This window comes from Centruroides sculpturatus, unplaced genomic scaffold (assembly GCF_000671375.1).
Source record: "Centruroides sculpturatus isolate CEXI.00-Female unplaced genomic scaffold, Cexi_2.0 scaffold174, whole genome shotgun sequence".
Lineage (NCBI taxonomy): Eukaryota > Metazoa > Arthropoda > Arachnida > Scorpiones > Buthidae > Centruroides > Centruroides sculpturatus.
Window position 1 is genome coordinate 235,161 of NW_019384420.1, and position 26,087 is coordinate 261,247.

The 26,087-nt window shown below is 29.7% G+C and overlaps 1 protein-coding gene across 1 annotated transcript; it reads left to right on the forward strand.

The window, feature by feature from the left end:
• Positions 1–1,870: 1,870 nt before the first annotated feature.
• LOC111619379 (GTP-binding protein YPT1-like) lies at positions 1,871–22,989 on the forward strand. The gene is made up of 4 exons (XM_023361079.1): positions 1,871–2,044; positions 12,311–12,473; positions 14,344–14,463; positions 22,764–22,989. Exons 1-4 carry the CDS (start codon positions 1,871–1,873, stop codon positions 22,925–22,927), a joined length of 621 nt encoding a protein of 206 aa, XP_023216847.1. The 3' UTR covers positions 22,928–22,989.
• Positions 22,990–26,087: the final 3,098 nt, after the last annotated feature.

Below are 26,087 nucleotides of genomic sequence, written 5' to 3' on the forward strand. Positions count from 1 at the left end.
CACACTCGGTAAGCAATCCTACAATTTTTTGTTTATAACGTAGTTTATACGGATTATTTTCAAAAAAATATACGTATTTTGGAAATGTTGAGTCGAATTAGTCTAGAATCGATTAATTTTATGAAAGAAAACCTTTCAAACAGCCGTAGTCCATAAACTATGATTCCTACAAAATTGATTCATAAAGAACGGAACGTATCTACCGTCTTATAGGGGGATCTACTGTACTGTAATTTTATACATTTCTTGTGAAAGAAACATTTCTTATTCAGCGGCGATTAAAATTATTTATATTAATGATGTCTCCATAGTTCAATCGAAGTTTTCGCAGAAAAATATGTTATTAGAAATCGGCCGCTGTTTGCTGAGCTGTTCCGCGACGAAAACAAGCTTGAGCAATGGCGATGTCGAATGGTGCACACTCGGTAAGTAATCCTACAATTTTTTGTTTATAGCGTAGTTTATACGGATTATTTCCAAAAAAATATACGTATTTTGCAAATGTTGAGTCGGATTAGTAAAGAATCGATTAATTTTATGGAAGAAAACCTTTCAATCAGCCGTAGTCCGTAAACTTGACACGTGTCGGACTGTGATTGGAAGGACTGGTAAGAAATCAGATTCCTAAAGAATGGAACGTATCTATGATCTTATAGGGGGGTCGACTGTATAATTATAATCTAACTAAACATTTAAAGTTAATTATCTCTATCTCAAGTGTTAAACCAAACCAAAGTTAACTTTACTACTAAATGTGTAAGAAGTTTTACTGATTTATAGTGACCAGTCTAAATAAAAGTTTCTTAAAATGTTTTATTTCTTAAAAAAAAAAACCATAAATTGCTTAATAGATAGAGAGATAACACTTTATTGCACCAAAAATACATCCGCGTTGGATCCAGCTGGAATGATGTTGATCCAACAAAAATCCAGCTGGATTGAAAACGTTGCTGGATTGCAATCCCTAGTCGCGATACATTGGCATATCGGAAGAAAAATACAAAATATTTTATTATACGACGCTTTTAAACATTGATGATTTGAATCGTCGGTAGAAAAGCGGGCACAGTAGACACGAGACTGCACCTTTTTTTTTTAAACTCTTTCCGCCCTGTGGACACTAAGAGGGCCTCTTTTTGCAAGCCCATTATGGGTTCGGCCAGGCCCACAATGGGGCTGCCGAGTGGTGAGGGACGGGGCCCGACATATCCGAACGGACCACCCCCGAAAAATTCCTGGGGATTTTACGACCCGTTCGGATTTGAGCCCGGGTTCCCCAGAGCAGTAGGCTGCCACCTTGACCGCTCGAGGCTGCACCTTAAAAAGGCGGACTATTCTCTCTAAAAAAAAAAAAAAAAGACGGTCAAGAGCCCTAATTTGTGTACTATGGGCCTCACTTCCTTTTTGTATATCCTCATTTCGCTTGTATGTCATAGGATTCGCCAACTTTTTCCCAAAATAAATTATTCACGGTAAAAATTTCGAGACGGATTCATTGATTTTCAGTGCCGCCGTTTCCATTTTTTTTCTTTCTTGGCGGAAAAATGTTTATGATAATTAGAAGCTAAGTTTTTTCACGAATAGAATAAATTATTTGTATATGTATTTATCGTTCAGATATTATTTGAATTTTATTAAATTTTCCCCATCGATATTTTTCTATCGTAAGTCAATATCATAAACGGAATATTAGTCAATATTTTTATTAAAACAAACAATATGTTATTATAAACAAAAATATTATTTTGGATATTATAAAATAATATATTATTTTCTAAAATAAAAATTATAATAATTTATAAAACAGCTGTCAAAACATTTATTACCGTAGCGCTCCTAGCGGCACGATTTAAAAATATTATTTGTTATGATGGCTGTGTCTGGGTCTTTAATTTATAAGTTGATATTATTGGGTGATTTTAATGTTGGTAAATCTTCTATATTTTATCGTTTCAAAGAAGATATTTTCAGAGAATATTCAAATGTAACACTTCATATTGAAAATTGCAGCAAAAATATAGAAGTCGATGGAAAATATATTACGGTATTTTATTTTTTACTTTTAACTTTTAAAGCCGCGAGGTGGCGATAAACGCTATGAAATTTTCAAATGTTTACTAATGTTTCTGTCCTTCTAATTAATTAAAATTTTTATTCTTTAATTAATAGATTAACATTTAATGCTTTTTTAAAAGTATTTATACATTTAAGATTCCTTTGTATTACATGTTTTATTAAGCATGAAGAATATTTTCCTGTTAACAGTATATTGACATCAAGTTTCTATTTTTACTTACGTAACCTTTCGATGCAGAAAATCAGTTCGGCGTTAAGTAGACTGACTATACTTGTTTTGCTCTGTCGTCCATCCATTGATACAATTACATCCCTGAATGAGATAGTGGGATCTTGTCAGAGTTATAGACCGTACCCAAAGGAACAAAAAAGTCAAAGGACCGCACCTCTACGTGTGACCCTTTGCCAGATATGGCTCCCCGAAATCTGCCCGCTTGCAGGTTGTGCACGATTGGGAGTTGCGTTGTTCCACTAAGAATATTGTGCTTGACTGTTTAGCCCACGTAATTGTTGGTGGAATACGGGACGTTATATAGTTTTGGGGGTGTGGGGGGTGTTGCCTCCGTGCAGGCACTGAGGTGCGAGCACCAAAGTGCATGACTGAGTGTGGAGAATGGGAAGTATGCTGGTTTGCGGTGAAAACTGACCTTTGGAGACAAAGGGTCGCGTTTACCCGAACGGTGTGCTTCCGTTGACTTTTTTGCTCATATGGGGGAGGTTTATAACTCTAGCAGGGTGGCAAATCTTCATTTGGTGTTTACATCTTACCCATCCATTTTTGCTTTTGTCCCATGTTTTGAAAATCAAAAATCTTATCTCTCTTGTATATATTAAATATACTTGTGTATTGTTTTCTGAATTGGTAATTTGTTAGAAAATGTGTATTCTGTGTTAAGTGTTATAGATTTGAATAGATGCTACTAGAAAGAAATGACATAAAATATAGCTTGGATATGGGTTCATCAAAGTTAAGGAACATATTACAAAAACAGAAACAGATGAAATTTGGCAATGGTGTTAATAACATGAAGAAAAATGAATGTAGCTGACAGATGGGTTATATGTTTAATGAAATGCCAAAAAGTATCTTGAATTCCAAGATTTTAATAATTTGACAAAATTATTGGGTTGTCGGAAAGTAATTTTGTTTTTCCCGTGGAAAAAAACACAATATTTTTATAATAAATAAATATTTTATTGAATTATATATCAACCATTTTGATCAAATACCTGTTGTCATCATTTCTGGTAGTAGCGTGATTTCACATTCATAAAAGTTTTTATCGTTGCTTACAAAAAACTGATCCAAGTGATTTTTGACATTCTCATTTCAAGTAAATGTCTTACAGTTAAAAAAAATTGTATAGACCGGAACACATAATAATCTGAGTGTGCTCGATCTGACAAGTATGGTTGGTGGGATAGCATGTCCCATCTAAGTTATAACAGTTTCTGAGGAGTTACCAAACTTGTGTGAAATTTGACATTATTGTGGTAAAACACTACACCTGTTTTGTTGATCAATTCTGGCCACCTTTTCTGTTTGATGATATTACTCAATTTGTTTACTCAATGGCAGTACACTTTCGAATCAATTGTTAAATTGTCTAGTAAAAGCTCCAAAAAAAAAATTTCCTTAAAATCCCACCAAAGATAGCATCTCTCCTTAAGAACATGTGGAACTCATATATCAAGCTTCAAAATGAAACCAATTTATTTCAAGTAATCATAAGCAGTTCAATTTGACAGATTTAATCTCTTAGTGATTTCACATGTTGTTATTTGGTAGTTTGCTTCATTCAGTAACTTTTATTTTGTTTTCATTGGCTTCAACTGGCCATCCAGAACGTGGAACATCTTCAATATTGAAATTGCCAGAACGAAATTTTGTAAACCAGTTTTCACACTGTTGTTCTGTCAATACATCTTCCCCATACACGTCACACAATTTTTTTATTGCTTGAACAGCATTCTTATTTTTTTGGTAATAAAAAAGCAAAATATGCCGAAAATGATGCTTTTGATCTTCCATGTTTGATGGGACACAAAAAATAAACAACTGCACAAAATCAAACAAAACTTTTTACAAATAAGCCTTAAAATGCCAGCTGTCAAAATATATATAGATAATATGATTTAGAATGAAAATGGCGGGAAAAATACGACTAATCTGTCTAGTGGTAAAAAAATCGAAATTACTTTCTGAACAACCTAATACTTTTGTTTATCAGAAACTATAACTTCTGTAGAAAGAATGTTTTTACTTGTAAATTTCTGTGGTCAAAAGGTAAATCAAAATTAAATATTGAAGTCGTGAAAGCAATGCTAATTATAAAACAAAACTGATTTACAATGCAATGAGTTTTAGGATGAAATTGCAAGTGACCAGAATGTAAACAAAAATATGTTAGGTTTGACTCTAGGAAGTCTACATCAACCTATTAAATTTGATATATTGTAATAAAAATATCACTGTTGTTATTAGATTTTTGGAAATAAAATCTAATAACAAAAGAGCTTCTTTTTCTTTTATATAAGTACCGTACATATACAATACTCCTGCAGGTATAACATATGAATATGTAAAACAAGTTGGATTTAATGTGTTGAAACATTTTAAAATATCATCATTGCCTCTGCCAGGTGCATCTGAGTCCCCAAATACATTTTCACATCTCTGTTCCTATATTTGGGCTGACCCAACCTTGTTGAGTGAAGATGGGATATAGCTGCTTGTTACTTAACCAATTTACTGTGGTTATGTCACACAATCAGTAGAGTGCAAGTGGTGATCTCATGACTAAAATGGTTTCCAGGTTTACAGAGCTTCAAAGGTGGTCATCATAATGGAAAGCAGTTGCCATGATTATGACCGTGGTCTCCTAGTTTCTTCATAAAGATTTCACCTTCAGTACTTACCTACAATGTTTAACTAGGCAGATGCAATAGTGCACAGGGCCCATGAAAGCATCCTTGAAATGGAACTGAAGAAAAAAATCTGTCAAATATACTGTAATAATATTTCCATTTATAAATTTATGTGGGAAAAAAGTTTTTTTTACTCAATTTAAGGTTTTTTTCTATTAATTTTATTTAAATACTCGTGAATTATCTTGTTTATTTAGGCTGACTATAAGTTCTTGATATTAAATGGAACAGAAGAGCTGCAGCTGATAAATACAGGTCCTAGTTCTATAGTCATGATTAAATCATTGGGGCAATGGGGCTGAAAAATTGTAAATGTTTTTATTCTTCCTGTTAGTTCTAGGCCAGTTAACTATAAATTAATTATAGAAATAAGTAACAGTAGCTTGAGTCTACATAATGAAAGTAAAAGCATATATAGCTATTCTTTCTACAACATGGTTTCACTCTGCCATGGTTTGAAAATTGGGGAAATCCATACAACACGGTTTCCAGTTATTCAATATTTTTTTATTCAAGTAAGCATGTATGTTATCTCAAATTTGTCCATGGATTTTAGAACATTAAAATTTTCGATTTGTTTTGTGTCTTTCGTCAGGTTTAATGAAAACTGATAGGAAAGCTAGGACAAGGAAGAAAATTGAACTATCAATTGGGTTTTATCATTGCTTTCAGATTTTAATCTTTAAGACTGCACTGTGTTTCATTTTTATAGATTAATCTTCATATTTAGTAAAGTTTGTTTAAACGTTTTTAGGTAAATGTTGTTAATCTTTTCTTTAACTGTAGGTAAGTAACCATTCATAAAAATGACAAAATACAGGAATATCTTGGTACTTAAACTGTTCTCCAACTCAAACAATTCAGTATTCAAACATATTCTGGAAAAATTTGCTCAGCCCTTGATTGAACAAACATGACCTGCTAGAACAAATTTTTGATTAATAACATTTTTATTTTGTTATCCATGAAAAATTTTTATGGTACAAATAAAAAAAAAAATGAAGATGTTGCTGATATTTCTGATCAAGATCAACAAAAGAGCTGAGAACATGACAATACTTTGTAAAAAGAAAATGCCCTCATTTAACTAAAATTAATATTAACCCATAGTACATTAATTTTAATTGTGATTGTTAGTTAGTTATCGATTGCTTTAATAAACATATTTCTCTTAGTAATGAAAAAGAATAGTGTGGCTGTCAGCCATAATATTGTACGTCTTTAATTTTATTTTAATACTCTGCTTTCCCTTGTTTTCTAAACCCTTGGAATCTTCACTCTGAATTGTTATTGCCCTTGGATGGGATTAGTCGTCCTTGGAAGTTCGATAGAACAAAAGAGTTGAAGGTGCTTGGGGCAAAATGGCCGGTGTAATGAGGACACTTTTCGGCAAGATCTCGGAGAGGATGGATATGTAAGGCAGAGCTCTAGACCGGAGAAGAATGAGAGAAGAGATTGCGAACCAAGAGAGATCAAAAAGAGAGATCAACAGGCAAGAGAGTCTTGAAGACATCTTGAAAGACTTAATAGTTTTGAGACCTAAGAATAAGTATGACATTGTTAAAGCTAAAGGACGAAACGTTAAGTTGGTGTCCTACCCAAGAGAGGGCTCTGAACAAAGAAATTCTGGGTATTTCAATTCCTCCCTACTTCCCTTGTTTTTTTTTCTTCTCTTTCCTATATTCTAAATTTCTTTTAATTTAAGTTAGACGTAAGTTAGCTGTAAGTTTCTCAAGACTGGGTATATTAATTGTTACGCGTAGTACCTTTGATACTGTTAAAAGGTGCAAAGATAACCCCGTTTGCATATAATATTGTAACAAGATTTATAAAGTTGGGATCCCTTGTAAGAACCTGTTCAGGAACATGAATAAAGAGTACTTCGTGGAAAAAGCATCCTTGTACAGTAATTCTTGTTTCTCATAGTGAACATTGTACTGTTTCTCTTAGTGAACATCACAATAGTATACTTTTGTTAACTTTAGGAACTTAACCCATTTTTTGCATTAGTCGTTTGTTTCATATAGATTTGCATAGCACTGCACTTTTTAGGAATGTAAACTGTATCATATGAGGGATACCTATATTATATACACTGCATACGGTCACTATTGAGGAAGCTTATCCACCTCATAGTTTCATATAGCTATGGATCCAACAGATTCTTATTAAGATTTCAAGAAATATTAGATGGTCATTATTAACAATTTATTAGTACATTGTTACTGATATTGATGTGATGGCATAAAAAGAATATATGAATTTCTCTAAATGATTTTATTTTCTAAAATCTAATAACAACAGTGAGATTTTTATTACAATATGATATCAGTTTTAATAGGTTTGTGTAAGTTTCCTAGAGTCAAACCAAGCATATTTTTCAGATGAACTTATTTTGATTAAGTTTTGGTCAGTTGCAATTTTATCCTAAAACTTATTGCATTGTAAATTACAGTTTTGTTTTATAATTAGCATTGCTTTCACAGCTTCAATATTTAATTTTGACTTATCTTTTGACTACAGAATTCATGAGAATTTACCAAATTCACATGGATTCACTAAAAAAAATTGAACAAGCATTATATGCAATATAAATGCTAAGACAAGTATACTTAGAATGAAATTGATGTTTAAATTTATAAACAGCTTATCAAATGTTTTGATAATTACATAAAAATTTTATTGCAGCTAAAATTTGTTAAGAATATGTATTTAAAAACTCTTATTGTGTTGTATATAACTAATGTAAACAACTCAAATTTCTTAAATCTGCTCAGTGCACTCCAATAAAGCAGATTTTTGTTGATAGCTTATTTCATATTTTCTTTTTCTGCCCTGTGGGCATTAAGAAGTCCTTTTGAATTATATCTATTATGGGTCCAAAGGTATGATTAAATATCACTGAACTCATAATGGCCCACAAAGGGTGCAGTCTGGCAGTGAGGAACAGGGCTCAACATATCAGGACAGACCATCTGTGAAAAATTCTTGGGGACTGAATCCAAAAATTCTTGTTTGGATTCAGTCCCATATCTACAGGTCATTGTAGCCGTCTATTATTTTATTTGATTGCATTTTGTAAGATTTCTTTTTAATACAGTTTTTTAGAATCAGCATTTTGACTTTTAATGCCTTTCAGTCATGATTTTCGTAAACAAGATTTTCATATTTCTAGCATTATATTGAATTTATGAAAATTAAATGGGATTATTTTATTATTTCTGCATTTCATTCTGATTTGGTCTCTCTCAATTGTATGATAATAAGCTAAAAAAAATTTAAAACAACCAAACAGTTCTAAAAGTAAAAATCTGCATTATATTGCATAAAATATAAAATCTATAAAATAATTTAAACTAAATGAATACTGTAAAATTCCAATTTAAATTTAACCATTGCTTTTAATTATTATTAAAAAAAACATTTAATTTCTAATTATTAATTATAACATAATATTGCCCAATTAATTTGGCTGGTGATTGGATGATTATTATACATTGGATTGTTGAGATGTTTATATATATATATATACTAAATTAAATTAAACAGAAAAAAATCTAATATACTAAATTAAATTAAACAGAAAAAAATTTCTGCTGATTTTAAAATGAAATTATGATGTTTGCTTCATTAAGGTAATTTTGGAAGATAAAACAAATTAGTTCAAATTAATTTTTTAATTTGAACAATAAAATGTTTTTATTTTTAAACAAATGAGACAAACTTTTTTAAATAAAATAATTAGGCTTTTATTAAATCATAAAATTTACTATTTCAGAATTAATTCTTATATTTGTTTGTTTTTGATAGAATGAATATTTAGCAATATTTGACATTTTATTTTTATCCTGATGACTCATTGATAAAATACAACTTATGTATGATATAAGTGAATAAAAATATATTACTCATAATATTATTCATCTGTCTTTATTTTTCTCCTTTTTTTTGTTAATATATAAATTCCAATAAAAATAAAGATTTTTATATTCAGATTCATAATAAAGAACATTGAGAATAAGAAATATTTTATATACAGTGGTGCCTCGTACAACGTACTTAATCCGTTCCAGGTGCACGTCCGTTATACGAAACGCATTTTCCCATAGAAATACATGTTAAAACATATAATTCGTTCCGCAGCATAAAATAACCGTACTGTACCATAAAAAATGAAAATGGAGCAGACACCAATTATGCCGGGTAGTCAGATGTTGTGAGGAGGAGGTGGAAGAACACTTTCTTTACACATTCATACAGATACAGACTTTTTACACATTGCAGCGGGTCTTTTTTTATTGTTTTTTAATCGGAGTCAGATTCAGGAGAGGCTACCGGAACTTGCAGGGTCAACTTCTCTTGTTCCATCCTTTGTTTTTTGCCCGCTGGCTTCTTGAAAAACATGACCAAGGTGGTCTGTTTCTCTTTCTTCTTTAACACCTGTCGGAAATGACGGACAAAGGTGTCATCGTAGAGATCATTGATCCTGTTGGCCTCAGCTCTGTTTGGATAATGAGTGTTGGTAAACTCCTGAACCTCTCCCCATTCGACAAGAAAGTTTTTGTCAACTTTCACTCCTGATGATTTCTTGCTTTGTTTCAATTGAAATCACCTTTCTGTTTTTTTAGAAGCCATGATGCATTATAAATGACTTAACTTGCCAGATTATATGATACGAATAATTCTTTATTAATTAAGATCACTAAACACTTCTACGAGCTACTCTCGCTCCGTTTGTTTTTTACAACCTCTTTTCGTCCCGCCACCTCGGCATCTACACAATTACATTTCGTTTATTTGAATCGTCAACATATATTACATTACATTTAATGTTTATTTAAATCATCAACATATATTACATTACATTTCTACTTCAGATATACTAATAATACATTCTAATAATACTAATATATCCTAAAAATAGCAGATTGTCATTGGCAACGGCAAAAGAGTGGAAACATCATTCGCACTTGTTCGAAGAAAGTCCATTGTTCGTCTCACGTAACTGCCGAACGGAAAGTACGTTGTTCGCAGCAAGTCCGTTGCTCGAGTCACGTAACGGTCAAACAGAAAGTCCGTTATTCGCAGCGTCCGTTATTCGAGGTGTACGTTATACGAGGCACCACTGTATTAATAACATTTAGTGTTATGATTTATGCATTTTTATAATTTGATGAGAATTATATCTTGATATTAAATTGAATCGCAAAATGACATAATAGGGCTCATGTATCATTAAACATTAAATTTTTTTGCTCAGTATAATATAAGAGTAATAATTGCCATGATTTAATAAAATTTACCAAAATAAAATTTTCATTGAAATATATTTGCAAACAACTACATAATGGTAAATAGTACTATTAACAACTTAATGGTTACAAGATTCAAATACTTTTTATTGTTTCCTTACTCTCCTCTATGGGGGTCCTGTCTATGTACACTATGTAATTCTTAATTTTCTTTCATATACTTTCATTTAAATAAAATTTTTGATAAATGCTGCCAACTCAACAGATTTTTATTTATTAAATGAAGTAGGATGGTTTAAAAATTTGTTGCAAGTTTCCTAAATGATGTATCATAAGACCACCAGAAAAATATCCCAATTTATACTATATACACAATTGAAACCGATATATTAAGCAAATATACACCCACAACTGCCATAAAACATTTACGGCATGTGGGTGTATATTTATTTATCCATATGTTTACTCAACAATTCTGCTTGCATGGAAATAATTGTTGCATCTGGTGGTTCAGACTGTGATATCTGCTAGATGTTTCACCCATTTTTGCAGAATACAAATAACAATACAAATTTTTGATCTTGAACCAGTGTCAAATGTTGAAAGCAAATAATTATACCTCAACATAATTACATTATTATTGATAATTTTGGAATCCCAACAGTTAGAGATCTAACACAAAATAACACAAAATTATTGCTTAGATTTTGAGTTTACATATTTATCATGTTTTCTTTAATCTCATCTCTCAATTTTTTATTCCAAATTTTCATAATTTGAGTTAATCATGGTCCTGTCCACTTGAATTATCAGGACTCCAGTGTACATGTTTTGCTAGAAATGATTGTCATTATTTGTATTATTTTAAAATATTACCATTTATCACTTAATAATACTCTTAATCTAAAAGTTGATTACAGTTTAATTGCTTAACACTCATGTAGCTTTATTTTGAATGCTTGCATTTTAATAACAGATAAATGAAAATATATCCAACATACTATGAAGATATCTGTTATTATTACAGATAGAATTTAATTTCAAAAATGGGTTTTGTTGCAACACATTCCAGCTCGGCTCAGCTCTGGTCCAAATTCACAGCTTACTTGTTAGTTCATAGCTCACTTGTCAAGATCTCAGCTCAGCTTGATATTTCTAAATAGCTGAGTTTTGCCAAACTCTAGTTAATAATGTACACATGCAAGATCAAATTCCATCTTGTGAGGTTCTGCACCTGTCCGTCAATGCACCTTATCCAATATATTAGTGTTGTCCAGTCAGCAAATCAAGGGTGTCAAAAGTCTCCTACCTTTATGAGGTCATGAGGGATGTCCTATACATCCCTCATGTATCAAGCATTTAGGGGATAGCGGGGCATGAAGCTCATGTGGGATGTCTTACAAAATAGGACCTATGGTTTTGTTACTATACTGTTGAGTAGTCTTATAAGTAAAGTAAACAGGACTATAATTGTGGAAATTATGGCTTTACTAATTGATATTAAAAGCATATATTAAAATAATTAATAACTCTAAGTTATACATTTTTAGTTTTAATTATTATTATTAATGATCAATAATAGTAATTCATCCCATGTCATTTCTCTGTCAATTTATCTAATACTGTTGGTAACAAAAATTAACATAAAATTAAAATAAGAAATGTCAAAATTTAAAATACTGTACTAACAAATAATAATCATCAGTTAATGAGTGAGTAAGTAAATAATGATTAACACAGTTAATGTGTAAAGATTGGTTTAAGACTGATAATGATTGATAACAATAGCTATGATTACAATAAGTATGTTCTACTATATTATAAAGCAATGTTAAATGTTATTAAGAACAAACATTGTGTCATTGTTGAGAAGGAATTAATACAGTATGTACTCTTTAGAATATATATAGTATTTAAACTCAATAAATGAAATTATTGATTTTGAATCTTTAACAAATTTTAATCATTTTTAAATTATTATCAAATAGTTTTAGTATAATATGTTATTATTTATTATAATTTAGTTTTATATACAATTTATTATTATTCAGTAGCTGGTTTTATGGGATACAGTTGGAACTGAAAGATTTCGGACCTTAACCAGAAATTATTTTCGGAATTCACATGTATGTCTTTTAATATATAGTGTAAGTGATCCAGATTCTTTACTTGGTTTGGCACAATGGCTTCAAGATGCTAATAATTATGCAGAGTCAGGTAAGTTTTTTTTTAATTTTTACTATTAGGAAATATCATTATTTGAATTTCAGTAAACTTTAATAAATGTAATTATTGTACTAGAAAAAAGTAAGATTTCAAAATTCATAAATTTGAATAGTAAGTTTAAATTATTTGTTCTTGTAAAGAAAAGAAATTATTGTTAAAATAAAATATATTTGTGATTGCTTTATAAACAGTTTACAATTTTCTTCGGTTACAATAAAATAGAACATGAATACAAAAATTTAAAAATAAACGATAACAAGAATTCTAAAATAAATAAATAAATAACAGAAATCATAGTTGAGATTAATAAATAAATAACTACAGAAATAAAATAAAGAATGAAAAGTAAAAATAGATGAATAAATGTCCCTTAATTAATAAAATTAAATTTCATAAAAGGACTGCCATGTGGTATACAAGCTGTTTGTGTTTCTATGGTTGATGCAACCGGATTTTTTGTGCGCTTTAAAAATTTCCAGTTTTTCCAGATATCTCATAGTGTGTTTGTTAGATGTGGGTCTGATGATGGTTGCCTGCTCCCATTGTACTTGTATGTCCTGATGTTGTGAGTAAGCTGACAACATCATATTATCAAGATTTTTATCGATTGTGTATTTATGTTCTTTGAGACATTGTAAATTACGTATAGTGGCACCCACATAAACCAGTTTTGATTGAAATGTTGGTCAATTAACAGTATGGAGTAAATCCCTGCAGTCGAATCATGGTTATATGGTTTCTTATCATTCCTTAAAATTCTGAATATCATTGGGTGGCATTGATATACAACCTTGACATTATTAACTCTGGCCGCTTTCTTATGCATCCTTCTTAAAGATGGGATATAATTTAAAACCACTCTTCATTTCTAGTCTACAGACATATGCTGACATTCTGATGTTTGAAAGGTTGTGATCAACTTCTGAATCATTTCTATCAGATAACCCTGTTGTTCTGTGATCTTTAAAATGTAATTCAGCTCCATTATATGCTGGTACAATGTGTATATGCCCTTCTTATCAAGGATCTAAAGGCTGCAAATTTGATGTGCAGAGGATTAACAGAGTTATGTGGAATTAAAATAGGTTGAAAACATGGTTTCCTGTATACCTTGGTCCAAATTTTGCCATATTTGCAAGAGATGGAAATGTCCAAAAAGTTTACTGTTCTTTCACTCTCCTGATGTAATTGTAGATGTAATCCATAGGGGTTATCATTGATCACTTTTAAAAAATGCTGCAGGTTTGGTTTTCTCCGCCACAAGATGAAGACATTGTCAACGTATCTAGCATATAAGATAATGAGATGTTGGAATTTGGGTAGAATGTTGTTTTTTAATTGTTGCACTACTAGTTCACAAAGTATTGCTGACGTGGGCATTAAAGCTAAAGCATTTATTCGTCTATTTTTACTTTTTATTGTTTATTTTATTTTTGTAGTTATTTATTTATTAATCTCAACTATGATTTGTTATTTATTTATTTTAGAATTCTTGTTATTGTTTATTTTTATATTTATTTTCTATTTTATCATAACTGAAGATCAGTTAAACTGATCGAAAACACTATTATTTAGTAAATTTCATTGCTGGATTTTTTAAAGGTGTGTTTTTTTGTTGTAATCTTAAAAAATTATACCAAATCACTAAATTCATTAAAAATTTTAATTTATAAGAACTATCGCACAATAATAGAAATAGACTGTTTTATGGAACGTTTCAACAGATATAGAAGTGGAATTTAATAAAGAAACATTTTATAACTAAATTGTTATTTCTTATTATTATGATATACAAATTTTTATAAAATGAACTTGTCATACATTTAAATATTTTTCTTATATGATTTTATTTTTACGACAGCATTAAAAGTACTTGTAGGGAACAAATGTGACTTACCTTCTTCTGTTGATGAACAAAAATTAACAGAATTTGCCCACTATCATAACTGTGATATTGTCTTTCAAGTTTCAGCAAAAACAGGTAAATATGTCCAAATTGAGAGTTAAATTTTTAATGAAAATTTAAATTATATTATATATGATAATACTTATATCCAGTAAAAATAGATTTATGAATGCAAACTATAAAAATATAAACTAATTTTATAATAATGTACTTATTATTAGGTTCTTATTCTTATTATATTTTTGATATTCTAATTAAACAAAGCCAAGTACAGGTAACCCCCGTATAACACGGTAGTTACGTTCCAAAAAATTGCCGTGTTATGCGAATCCGTGTTATACGAAACAAAGAACTAATACGAAAAGGAGGGTTAGGTTCCAAAAATTAAAAAACATGCTAGTATATTTTCATAATTAAGATAAATATCTTCATTAAAATTTTTTTAAGTGATACATATTAATATAAATTAAACAATGTTTTCTTCGTCATCACTAAAAACACTATTAATTAACCGAGAGCGTTTTCTTTTTGGCAAGTTATCCTTATCCTCTGAGCATTTTTCTGCATTATCTTCAGATCCATGCTTTACCTTTTGCAAAATGTATGTAATTTTAGATTGCTTGCTTCTAGTTAAAAGGTCTTTATAAATTTCCTTATATGGTGCTAAGCACTTATGAAGAATAAAGCAAGTATGGAATAAGGGAAAAACATTCGGCAACATCAGAAGCAGAAGCGTCGCGATCTGGCAACATTGAAACAAGTTTCGAGAAGGACCACGTGTATCGACAGAAGGCGAGAAGAGAAAATTTACATACTTAAGTACTAATAGTTCACGAAAATAATAATTTTCGTGAACTATTATTACTTAAGTATGTAAAAATTTATTACATTTCCTGTTGTACGAGGGTTTTACCCAATTCTCGAACCGTGTCAGAGTGAATCCGTGCTATAAAAGTACCGTGTTATACGGGGGATGGTACCAATTCTCGAACCGTGTTAGAGCGAATCCGTGCTATAGAAGTGCCGTGTTATACGGGGGTTACCTGTAACTCAAACTATATTACTTGAGTCTTTCATACGGAACATAAATTCATTCCTTGATAGTTGCCACATTTTCCTTCAAATGCTTGTCTCTCTCTATGTTCTATTCAGTCTTTTATGAATGAATAAAGAAAGCCAGAATTTATGAAAGTAATACTGTTTTTTCATAGTGTATTATACACAACCTTTAGGGCTTGTAGCAATTACTTCAAACTGTTTTTGTACAATCTATATATAACAAATGATTTTTCTTTTACTTTTTGTATTTCTATTTATTAAATAAACTTGTTCTTCAATTACTAATGGAAAATACACATAGTAAACTTTTGATAATGATTTATTAAATATTGCTTTAAAGTGTTATTAGATTACTTATGATACAGATGATAATTCTGGTTTGCTATATATTTAATTCTATAATATTGTTTTTTTTTTTTTATGATATATTTAAATTACTTTAAACCATCATACAAATTTCATTGCATTACATACATTTGCATTTTTAATGATACTGTTAATTATAAAGTCTTCATTAATGATTGTGATGATTAAGTTTTTGTTTTTGTGTATTTAGCATATTTATTTCATCTTTACTCTACAAGTACTTAATATTTGTAGTTGTAATTCTTTTGAACATGTTTCTAAAGTACGAGGGCTGTTCGGAAAGTTCGCGGCCTTGCCTATATGCGGCGCTGCAATCAATTTAATTTTTGGCGGGAATAATTCAGCTATCTGTGCTAGAGATACGATACCAATTTCCGCTTGATTTGTCAAAAAGTTTTGCCACGACAGCTTAGCAGATAGTCAGTGTGCACATACTTTGTCAAAAATGGAGAAGACGGAGACTCATGCGGTCATAAAATACCTGACGAAAAAAGGGTTGACCCCATCTCAAATCAAAGCTGACATGGATGAAGTTTTGGGAGAGTCTGCTCCTTCGTACACCACTGTGAAAAAATGGACAGCCCTTTTTAAATCTGGCAGAGAGAGTGTGGAAGATGACCCTCGCAGTGGACGGCCGTCAACTGCTGTCACTGAAGAAAATATCGACAAAGTTCACGATTTGTTATTAGCAGATCGCCGTTTGAAAACGCTTGAGATAGCTGAGACAACAGGCATCTCTGTCGACCGAGTGCACCACGTCCTAACCGAAAATTTGGGTATGACGAAGGTCTCAGCAAGTTGGGTGCCGCATCTGCTGACCGCTGAGCAAAGACGTGTTCGCACTTTGATGTCAAAGAAGTGTTTGGACTTCTACCAGAAAAACCCACAGGATTTCTTGCGTCGGTTTGTGACTACTGACGAAACGTGGATCCATTACTACACTCCTGAAACAAAAGAACAGTCGAAGCAATGGAAACACCACAGTTCGCCACCACCAAAGAAGGCAAAGACAGTTCCATCAGCGGGGAAAGTGATGGCCTCGGTTTTTTGGGATGCTAAAGGCATCATCTTTATTGACTACCTAGAAAGAGGAAAGACCATTAATGCTGTCTATTACTGTGAACTTTTGGAAAAACTGAAGAAAGAAATCGAAGAAAAGAGGCCACACTTGAAGAAGAAAAAAGTTCTGTTCCACCACGATAATGCACCTGCACATTCCGCCAGAATCACTGAACAAAAGATAAACGAACTTCGCTTCCAATTAGTTCCACATCCACCGTACTCACCTGATTTGGCCCCCAGTGACTTCCACCTTTTTCCAAACCTAAAAAAATTCTTGGCTGGAAAGAGATTCCACTCAAATGACGAAGTCATCTCTGAAGTGAATGAGTATTTTGTACACCTTGACAAATCGACCTATTGTGATGGCATAAAAAAGCTAGAACATCGCTGGAATAAGTGCATTGCTAACAAAGGAGCCTTCATTAAAAAATAAAAAAGTTTTAACATTATTTTGTTTGTTGTTCTATTTGAGGCCGCGAACTTTCCGAACAGCCCTCGTATATTGAAGTTTTTCTTACTTTTATAGTGATTTATCAACTAGATTTATACTGACTGTGACTACAGTAATTTGGATAAGACATCTTTCATTTCTATTAAAACAACCTTTTAAAATTAGTGTTAAAATATTTATTCTTTATATGTTTGGCTTCTATTTGATAGCTAACAAGATTTTCAAACATAGTTTACAGTTTATCATTTCTATCTAAATTTTGTAATATCTTTTCAAAAAATTAGATATGAAAAATTTTTATTTTGAAACAATTCTGTTGTAAAAATAAAGTATAATGAAATTTTTTTGAGTTGTAAGAATTCATTTTTATCAATCAATTTATAAAAATTTTCATCTTTTTATAATAGACACTAAGAGAATTTCTAAAAACTATTCTTATGGCAGCAGCATTTGTTATGAACAAATAAGTTTGTGTTTGATAATATAGAAAGTTCAGCAGCATTTTTAAGTTGTTAAATTTTCTGTTAATAAATCCATTGTAATGAAGATATAAGAAATCCTTGTTAGTTCAAAACTCAAGGGACAAAATAATCACAGCTACAAATTATCGAGTTTTGAATTATCCAAGATTTACATATTTCTGTACAATATGACAAATGCTAAGTAACTGATGTAATTTATTAAGCAAATGGAATATGGCTATGTATACAGAATGCTATTTTTGTTAATTGATAATTAGTTTCTTATTCTTATTATTATATTTTTGATATTTTAATTAAATTATGAATCATATTTGCAAGTTACCAGATAGGTTTTCTAGCACTTGAAATGTAACCTAAATTATTTTTTAAAGTGGCCTAAAAAGTAGTAAGTTGCCCAAATGTAGGAACCTAGAACTCTACAAATATCTCAATCTGCTACTTGCAGCCCAATTTTTCAATCTCAAAAACCAGCCATATTTTTTGAGATAAGAGAAAAAACGGTAGTCCAAGGGTAATGTGACACCTAAAAATGTGTTACTGTAAAAGCAAAGCCATATTGAGCAGATTAGAGTTCTTCTTGGTATACTGTTCTCTTATAGCATGGAGACACTTCAATCTAAACATACAAGTTAACATATGCATATTACAGTTCAGACAGAATTTTCCTTTCATATTTCAAAGTAGCCATATTTTGAACTATTCAAATTCCTTAACATGTAAATCTCTATATCCCCAGCCACAACAAAAGTATAATTATGAACTAATGGGTTTTCTAACTTTTTTTTTTATTTAGGTACTGGTACATTTGTACATACTTGGCCCGCTTATAGCATTACTAAGTTCTGGGGTTTTCGAACTATCCGAATTCAAATGAATGAGAATTTCCTGTAGTATTTTTGTGTTTTTTTTTGTTAATGACATTTGTTTATATTTTTAAAATGCCATTGCTGTAAGAACAGCATTTGAAGATTCTCAAAGCATTTGCTTCAGAATATAATGGTTTGAATTAGTTATTAAATATTAGCTACAAGGTTGAATTCTTTCAGTTTAAACATTTTGAATGTACATTATTTTTATGATAGAATTATGTTGAATAAAATATATTTCGTTTATTTTAATTTTTTTGTTTTGAAGATTAATGTATTACAAACTTATTGGTTTGTTTCATCCAAGAATTTGGTCATAATCAATATTCTTTAATTAATTAATTTAATATTTTTTAATCTTGTCCCTCTGCAATACAGTAGACCCCCTATAACGCTTAGATATGTTCCACGTTAATCGAATTTTACGTTGTAGGAATGATTAAATACATGAGCCAATCGCAGCTCGATAGGTGTGAAGTTTATGGACTAAGACTGTTTGAAAGGTTTTCTTCTATAAAATTAACCGATTCTAGACTAATTTGACTCAACATTTCCAAAACATGTATAATTTTTTGGGAATAATCTGTATAAACTATGCTATAAACAAAAAATTATAGGATTACTTACCGAGTGTGCACCATTCAACTATGCCATTGCTCAAAGCTTGTTTTCGTCGCGGAACAGCACACGAAACGGTGGCCGCGATTTCTGATAACGAATTTTTCGCAGAAAAATAACTTGACCTTTGGAGACATCATTAATATAAATAATTTTTATGGCCGTTGAATAAGAAGTGTTTCTTTCACAAGAAATGTATAAAATTAGTGCTGTATTAGACTTACGGTACCTAATTTACATACTGTACAGATGATAATAAACTGAACTTACTAGCCTAAAATCTCCGTAGCGTGTTGCCAGGTGGCAGAAAGTATATATATAATTATAATAAAGTTACAATAAATTAAGTTAATATATAATTATATATATAGTACCTAATTTATATATAATTAATATATAATTATATGTACAGTACCTAATTTATATATAATACTGTACAGACGATAACAAACTCAATTTAGCCACTCCGTAGCGTGGAGCAGGGCGGAGGAAAGTAGTTCGGCTGCTCATCCACTATTGGTCCAGATTCTATCAATCTTGTTATCAGTCTATGAATGTTGCTACAATTTTTTCGCTACGTTATAGGAATTTCTGTTATAGGAACGCACGTTATAGGGGGGTCGACTGTATAATTTTTATTATTTTCTATTTTCTGCTAAAATAATTAGTCAATTCATTCTGGTTTCATCATTTTATTTCTTGAAATAATTTTTATCTTGTTCATTTTTAACATTCTAGTAGTCATTTGCTTCTTCCATATTTATGCTCTCTGGTTAAAACTGTTTCTCCATCTACACTACTTTTTAATCTTGTGGATTCAGTTTTATCATATCAATTTCCTGAAGTTTCTGTACAAAAATTATTTCAGTTTTTTACCCTTTTTTTAAAAATAGCACCCCCAACTTGATAATTTTTTTTTTCTTGCAGTACTCCTACTTCCTTATTAGAGTTACTGTGCTTTTAGTACTTTTAGTAATACGCATAAGAAATCTTATGGTGCTTCTCAACATTATTTTGTGGTGCTAGCACCCACTAGTGGCCTAGAGGTTAAAACAACACAAATAGTTGGTTGTGGATTTGTGTTTCAACAGGCTGGCTGCATGAAGTTTTCTGGATTTTCTTTACATTTGTAACACTTAAATAGAGACCAGTTTCCTATAGAAAACCCTCCTGGATGACTTCTCCTTGGCAAATCACCCAGTTTTTCTTTGCATTCTTCCATCTGTCCATTTCATGATATTGTAGAATTTGTTCCTCTGAAATGTCATTGTGGCACCTGTTTAAATAAATAAATAAAAAATTTTGGAGTCTTGCTTGTTTGTCTTTGTCAGTCCATTCATCTCGTTAAGTTTGTCATTGTGTTTGTTTGCTTTTCACGCTGTCTGTCTAGCTGTTAAGTAGTAGTAAGATTTGCAATCGCATTCAGTTTTATTAGTATTAAGTAGATATAAGTCTTCCTACTAACAGCCACTTGGCACTAACTTCTATACTTAGCTATTTGTGGAGGCACTCAATTATTGGTGTTCGCTACACTCAGGTTTTCTTTTAGATCCTTTAGAGGACTACAGTCTTGCAGCCTAAAAACTGTACGCCAACATCATACATAGAGGGCACTGTAACCTTATGTATGTCATTTAGAGGGATCCTATTTTTTTCTGCTGTCTATCTTCTCTCTCTCCTCCTTCCCCCTTTCCCTTACCCTCTTTTCTGCTGTCTAAACACTTCATGTACTGCCAATGTCGTTCTTGTATGTATGTATGTATGTATGTATGTAGCACCTGTTTGAAAACTGCTGAATTAATCCATTCTTTTATAGTTGATTTCATTAATATCACTAATTTTTATAGAAATTGATAGGCACCTGTAAAAAGTTTATTCTATCATCTTTTTAAATGAGATTTTGTGTATACAGTTAAACCTCAGGTTTTGAACACCTCACTTTTTGAGCAATTCGGTTCATGAATAAAATTTTGAACCCATTTTTGCTCCGGTTGCTGTACAATAACTCAGTTGCTGAACAAGCTACTCAGCAGAGCCATCCACAGACAGTTAACTCTCTATACTTCTTGTGTTAAAGAGAGTCGACGGCCTGAGCAATCAATGACAGGAATACCGATTCAGAAGTTAGTGCCACCAAGATCACCTTGCATCACGTAACGAATTATTGATGATAATGCTATTTAAATTACATTTCAATGTGTATACAGGAAAGATACTATTTCTGTTTTTCAGTACATGCCACAGTTGAATTTAAATCAAATTAATTAATAAAAATTGCATTAATTGACATTCACATAATATAAATGGTATTCAAGAATTTGTTTAAAATATGCTTCAGTTAAAATAAATGACAAATATTTATTAATACAATTAATACATAGGTAACCAGTTATTTAAACTAAAACAAATAATTAAATTTAAAAATAATAAAATAATAATTAAAACTGGCCTTTATACCAAAACTAAAAATAAAATTAATTAATAAATTAAAATTGAAATCAAATCAATTGAAACACAATCCTTTGGAATCTGTAGATAAAGTATTTATTGTTAGTCTTGATTGATTTGGTTATATTTCATGCAGACAGTCAGAATTGAGTCTCTATTTAAAGCACTTTTTTGTAAAATGTTAGGTTTGTTTCAGTTGGCAATGACAGAACATTTTGCTTTTAATACATATGTAGATAATATCTATAGTATAGATAATAAAGATATTATATATATCATTTTTTTATCTGTATTATATTGCCTTTATGGGCATTTTTATGCATGAAATACAGCTAAAAAGGTAGGGGGAAAAAAAGGTTTTGCTTTTGGGGTCAGGAATGGATTAATCCATTTTACATTGTTTCTTATGGGAAAATTTCAGTTTTAGAACAACTTTTATGAATGAATTAAGTTCAAAACCCAAGGTATGACTGTATATCAATATTCTTTCATAGTCTAAAAACATGAAACTTAAACTTTGTTTATATTGGAATTCTAAGAAAAGAATGTAGTTATTTCTCTATATGAATTTCATTATTGTTTAAATTAGTCTAGAAGTATATTATGACATAATAAATTCAGGTAACTTTTAATAAGTCAGAAGTTGTAGTAAATGTATTTAAAATAAAAATAAACATATATATTTATTTTTTCTAAAATTACTATTAATATAAAATTCTTATATAGAATATGTAACTTTCATTTATTTTCATTTAACTTTAAAAAACCAAATTTTAACAACAATAAATGGCAAAATATATTCCTTACGTATACATTACATCTTTCTTAAAGATATGCACACAAACATAAACAAATTAGTATTAGACAGTGTAAAATAATAATTTTGAATCATATTATTAAAATATATTTTATTCATGAATGGTTACATTATAAATAATTTGTAGATTCATTATTATGTATTTTAAGTTTGGCAATTAGTATGGTGAAAACATGCTTATAATTAAATAATAATTTTATTTCTAGGAGAAGGAATCCATGAACTATTTCATATTATTTCACAAAAGTTATTAGAAAAAGAAAATAAAAGGCACATAAATCAACGTTTGTTTGATAACTCTGGAGATGATGACATATATAGTTTGAATGAAAAAGGAGGAGTATCTGCTTTCACTTGTTGTTCTAATTAATAAATTAATTAATTATAAACTTAATAAATACTTTGAATCTTTATAAAATTTTTTCTAATTAAAATAACCTTATTTATAAAGGTATTAATTAAATTTATATAGTATAATTTTGTTAAATACATTTAGTTTATTTAAATTATAAAAAAAAATATATAATATAGTAATATAGGAAAATATGCATTGTTTATTTTATTTCTAAAAACAAACAGCATTTTATTGTTAGGTCATACTATATAAAACTGAAATTTTATATTAGATAATATTTTATAAATTAGAAAATTATTTCTGAACATTTACATAGAAAAATTGGAAGGAAAGCAGTTTAGAACATATTTCTAAGATAAATTTTCCTTGTTTCAATTCATTTAAAAAATTATCTTTAAATTGAATTTTTTCTTTCACTTCCAATTTATAAAGCATTTTATTGATTGCATTTGTGTTCACCTTTTAAAATTTTATTTAAATTCTTAAACTAAGAATTAAGTGAAATGAATATATTTTCTTAATAGTTATTAATGCACATTGTTTTTATATTTTATTTTTACTATTATTAACTTTAAATTAATTCTTTAAACAAAATAAATTTTTTAGATAATTTATTTATATTATAATAAAAAATAAAAAATTTGTTATATACTTATTCATTTAAAAAAATGCAGAATTAAAAACTGTGATTTCATCTAACATTCAAATACATATCATTCTATCAATTATTTTGTTTATAAAAATATTTTAATATAAACAACAAAAATTATAATTTATTTTTATATATTAATTTACAATCACTTTTGTTGCTTAAACTTTTGTCTTGAAATTGATTATCAAATAACAATTAACAATGATATTTTAAAATTCATTAAATCTCTCAAATTAATACAAATTCAAAATCAATTTGTATCTCTTAAAAATTCTAAATTATGATTCTTATTAAAGTATACAGGGTATTATAAAAAAAGCATTCAGCATTTACACGAGAGGTAGTACACCATACTAAGTAAAAAAAGTCTTAGTAAATCTTAGTAAACAAAAATCTTGGCCAATGTACAAAATTGTTAATGTATGAAATATTAACAATTTTGTATATTGGCTTCTACATTTTACATGCAACATGAAAAGAGATCTTGCCAAAATTCTTATTTTAATATTTACAAGCATTCCACATGTTCTCTTTACACTTCCATGTATTCTTGTTGTCATCTTACAGAGTTGTGAACTCCAAAAATTTCAGGTCTTTGCCAGATTATTTATCTTAGAAATGGTTGATTTTAAGCTATATGTACTAAGAATTTTTACTCAAAATGATGTGTACTATCTACCTTATAAATGCTGAATGCTTTTTAATACCCTGTGTAAAGTACAGATTAAGAAATTTTCCTACTGTTGCTTGAATGCAAATTTTATATAAATATTTCTAGGGATTTATATCATTACTAAAAAACTTGTTAAATTAAGCATTTGATTTGATAATGATATTGTTTTTTATATTACTAAAAAGAGGATTATTTTAATTAATTAGTATTATTTGCTATAAGTAATTTTGATGCTTAGTCGAATTTAACTATAATGAAAGATTTATATATATAAATAATCTGTTATTATTCTTAGAATATTGGCTTATGTTTAGATGATGGTTATTTTTATATATTTAAAAATAAATAAAATAAAATTTTCTATAAAATACATAGATTAAAACAGGGATTTCAAACTCAAATGTAGCAAAGAACCAGTCAAATACATGTTTATCAGATGCAAGTCAATATTACTCAGTAAACCAAAATATACTGTAATTTAAAAAAAAAACTCTAACAAAGGTTTTTTTGTTGCCAGGCCTTTACGACTTATGTCAACAGTTAGACATTTGAATTTTTCTGTTTTAATCCATGCAAAATGTTAGAAACATTGAGTTTTAGAAGAGAAATCATTGAGGCCACAGGCCAAATACGAAACCTTAACAGACTATCCAACCCACAGGCTGCCAGTTTGCAACTCTTGGATAAAAAGTTATATAAGAATCAAAATTTGCATGTAATTTCATTTGATATTTTTTATATAACATAAACAGAGAGTAAATCTCTGAAAAAATTAATAATGAATAAAATCAATACAGTAAAGTCCTGCAAACTCAATGTAATGTGGACTGAGAAGTTGACAAGTTACCAAGAATAATAAGTTTTACAGATAGTGATAATACTAGTCTAAACAGCAGAATTTTTGTAAAGATATTATATGTACAAATTCATATATGTATTAACTACATAACCAATAATGACAATTTCTATTTGTAGATAAATTTTAATTTTAAAAATATATTGGCTATTCAGTGGCTACTTTTGAATAAGTGACATTTGTGCCCTGGCATTTTGCAGTGGCACCTTGGAAATAGGGTTATATTCTTTGTTAATATGTGGAATTGATGCTATTATTAAATGTTACCAGTGAAGAACAACTTAAAAAGTATATGCAGTAATTATTTTAGTCAGAATTTTGAGAATAAACCATAATTGTATATAAATTATATATTATCATCATATTTATGAAGTATTATTTTTAGTTATTTTATTAAATAATATATACTTCAAAATCTAGTATTATTTAATACATATATACAAAAATCTTCACAAATACAGTCGACCCCCCTATAACGTACGTTCCTATAACGACAATTCCTATAACGTAGCGAAAAAATTGTAGCAACTTTCGTATAACGTACCTCCTATAATGTCGTTTCGCGACAAGATTGATAGAGTCTGGACCAATAGTGGATGAGCAGCCGAACTACTTTCCTCCGACCCTGCGCCACGCTACGGAGCGGCTAAATTGAGTTTGCTATCGTCTGTTTAGTATTATATATAAATTATATATAAATTAGGTACTGTACATATAATTATATATTAATTATATATAAATTAGGTACTGTATATATAATTATATATTAACTTAATTTATTGTAACTTTATTATAATTATATATATGCTTTCTGCCGCCTGGCAACACGCTACGGAGATTTTAGGCTAGTAAGTTGAGTTTATTATCGTCTGCACAGTATGTAAATTAGGTACCGTAAGTCTAATACAGCACTAATTTTATACATTTCTTGTGAAAGAAACACTTCTTATTCAACGTCCATAAAAATTATTTATATTAATGATGTCTCCAAAGG

Bases quoted from the DNA above. Each gene is read 5' to 3' on its own strand.
- LOC111619379 (XM_023361079.1), top strand. From the start codon at position 1,871: ATGGCTGTGTCTGGGTCTTTAATTTATAAGTTGATATTATTGGGTGAT. The intron at 12,474-14,343 runs GTAAGTTTTTTT...TTTTTACGACAG, and splicing joins TAATAATTATGCAGAGTCAG to CATTAAAAGTACTTGTAGGG. The intron at 14,464-22,763 runs GTAAATATGTCC...TTTTATTTCTAG, and splicing joins TCAAGTTTCAGCAAAAACAG to GAGAAGGAATCCATGAACTA.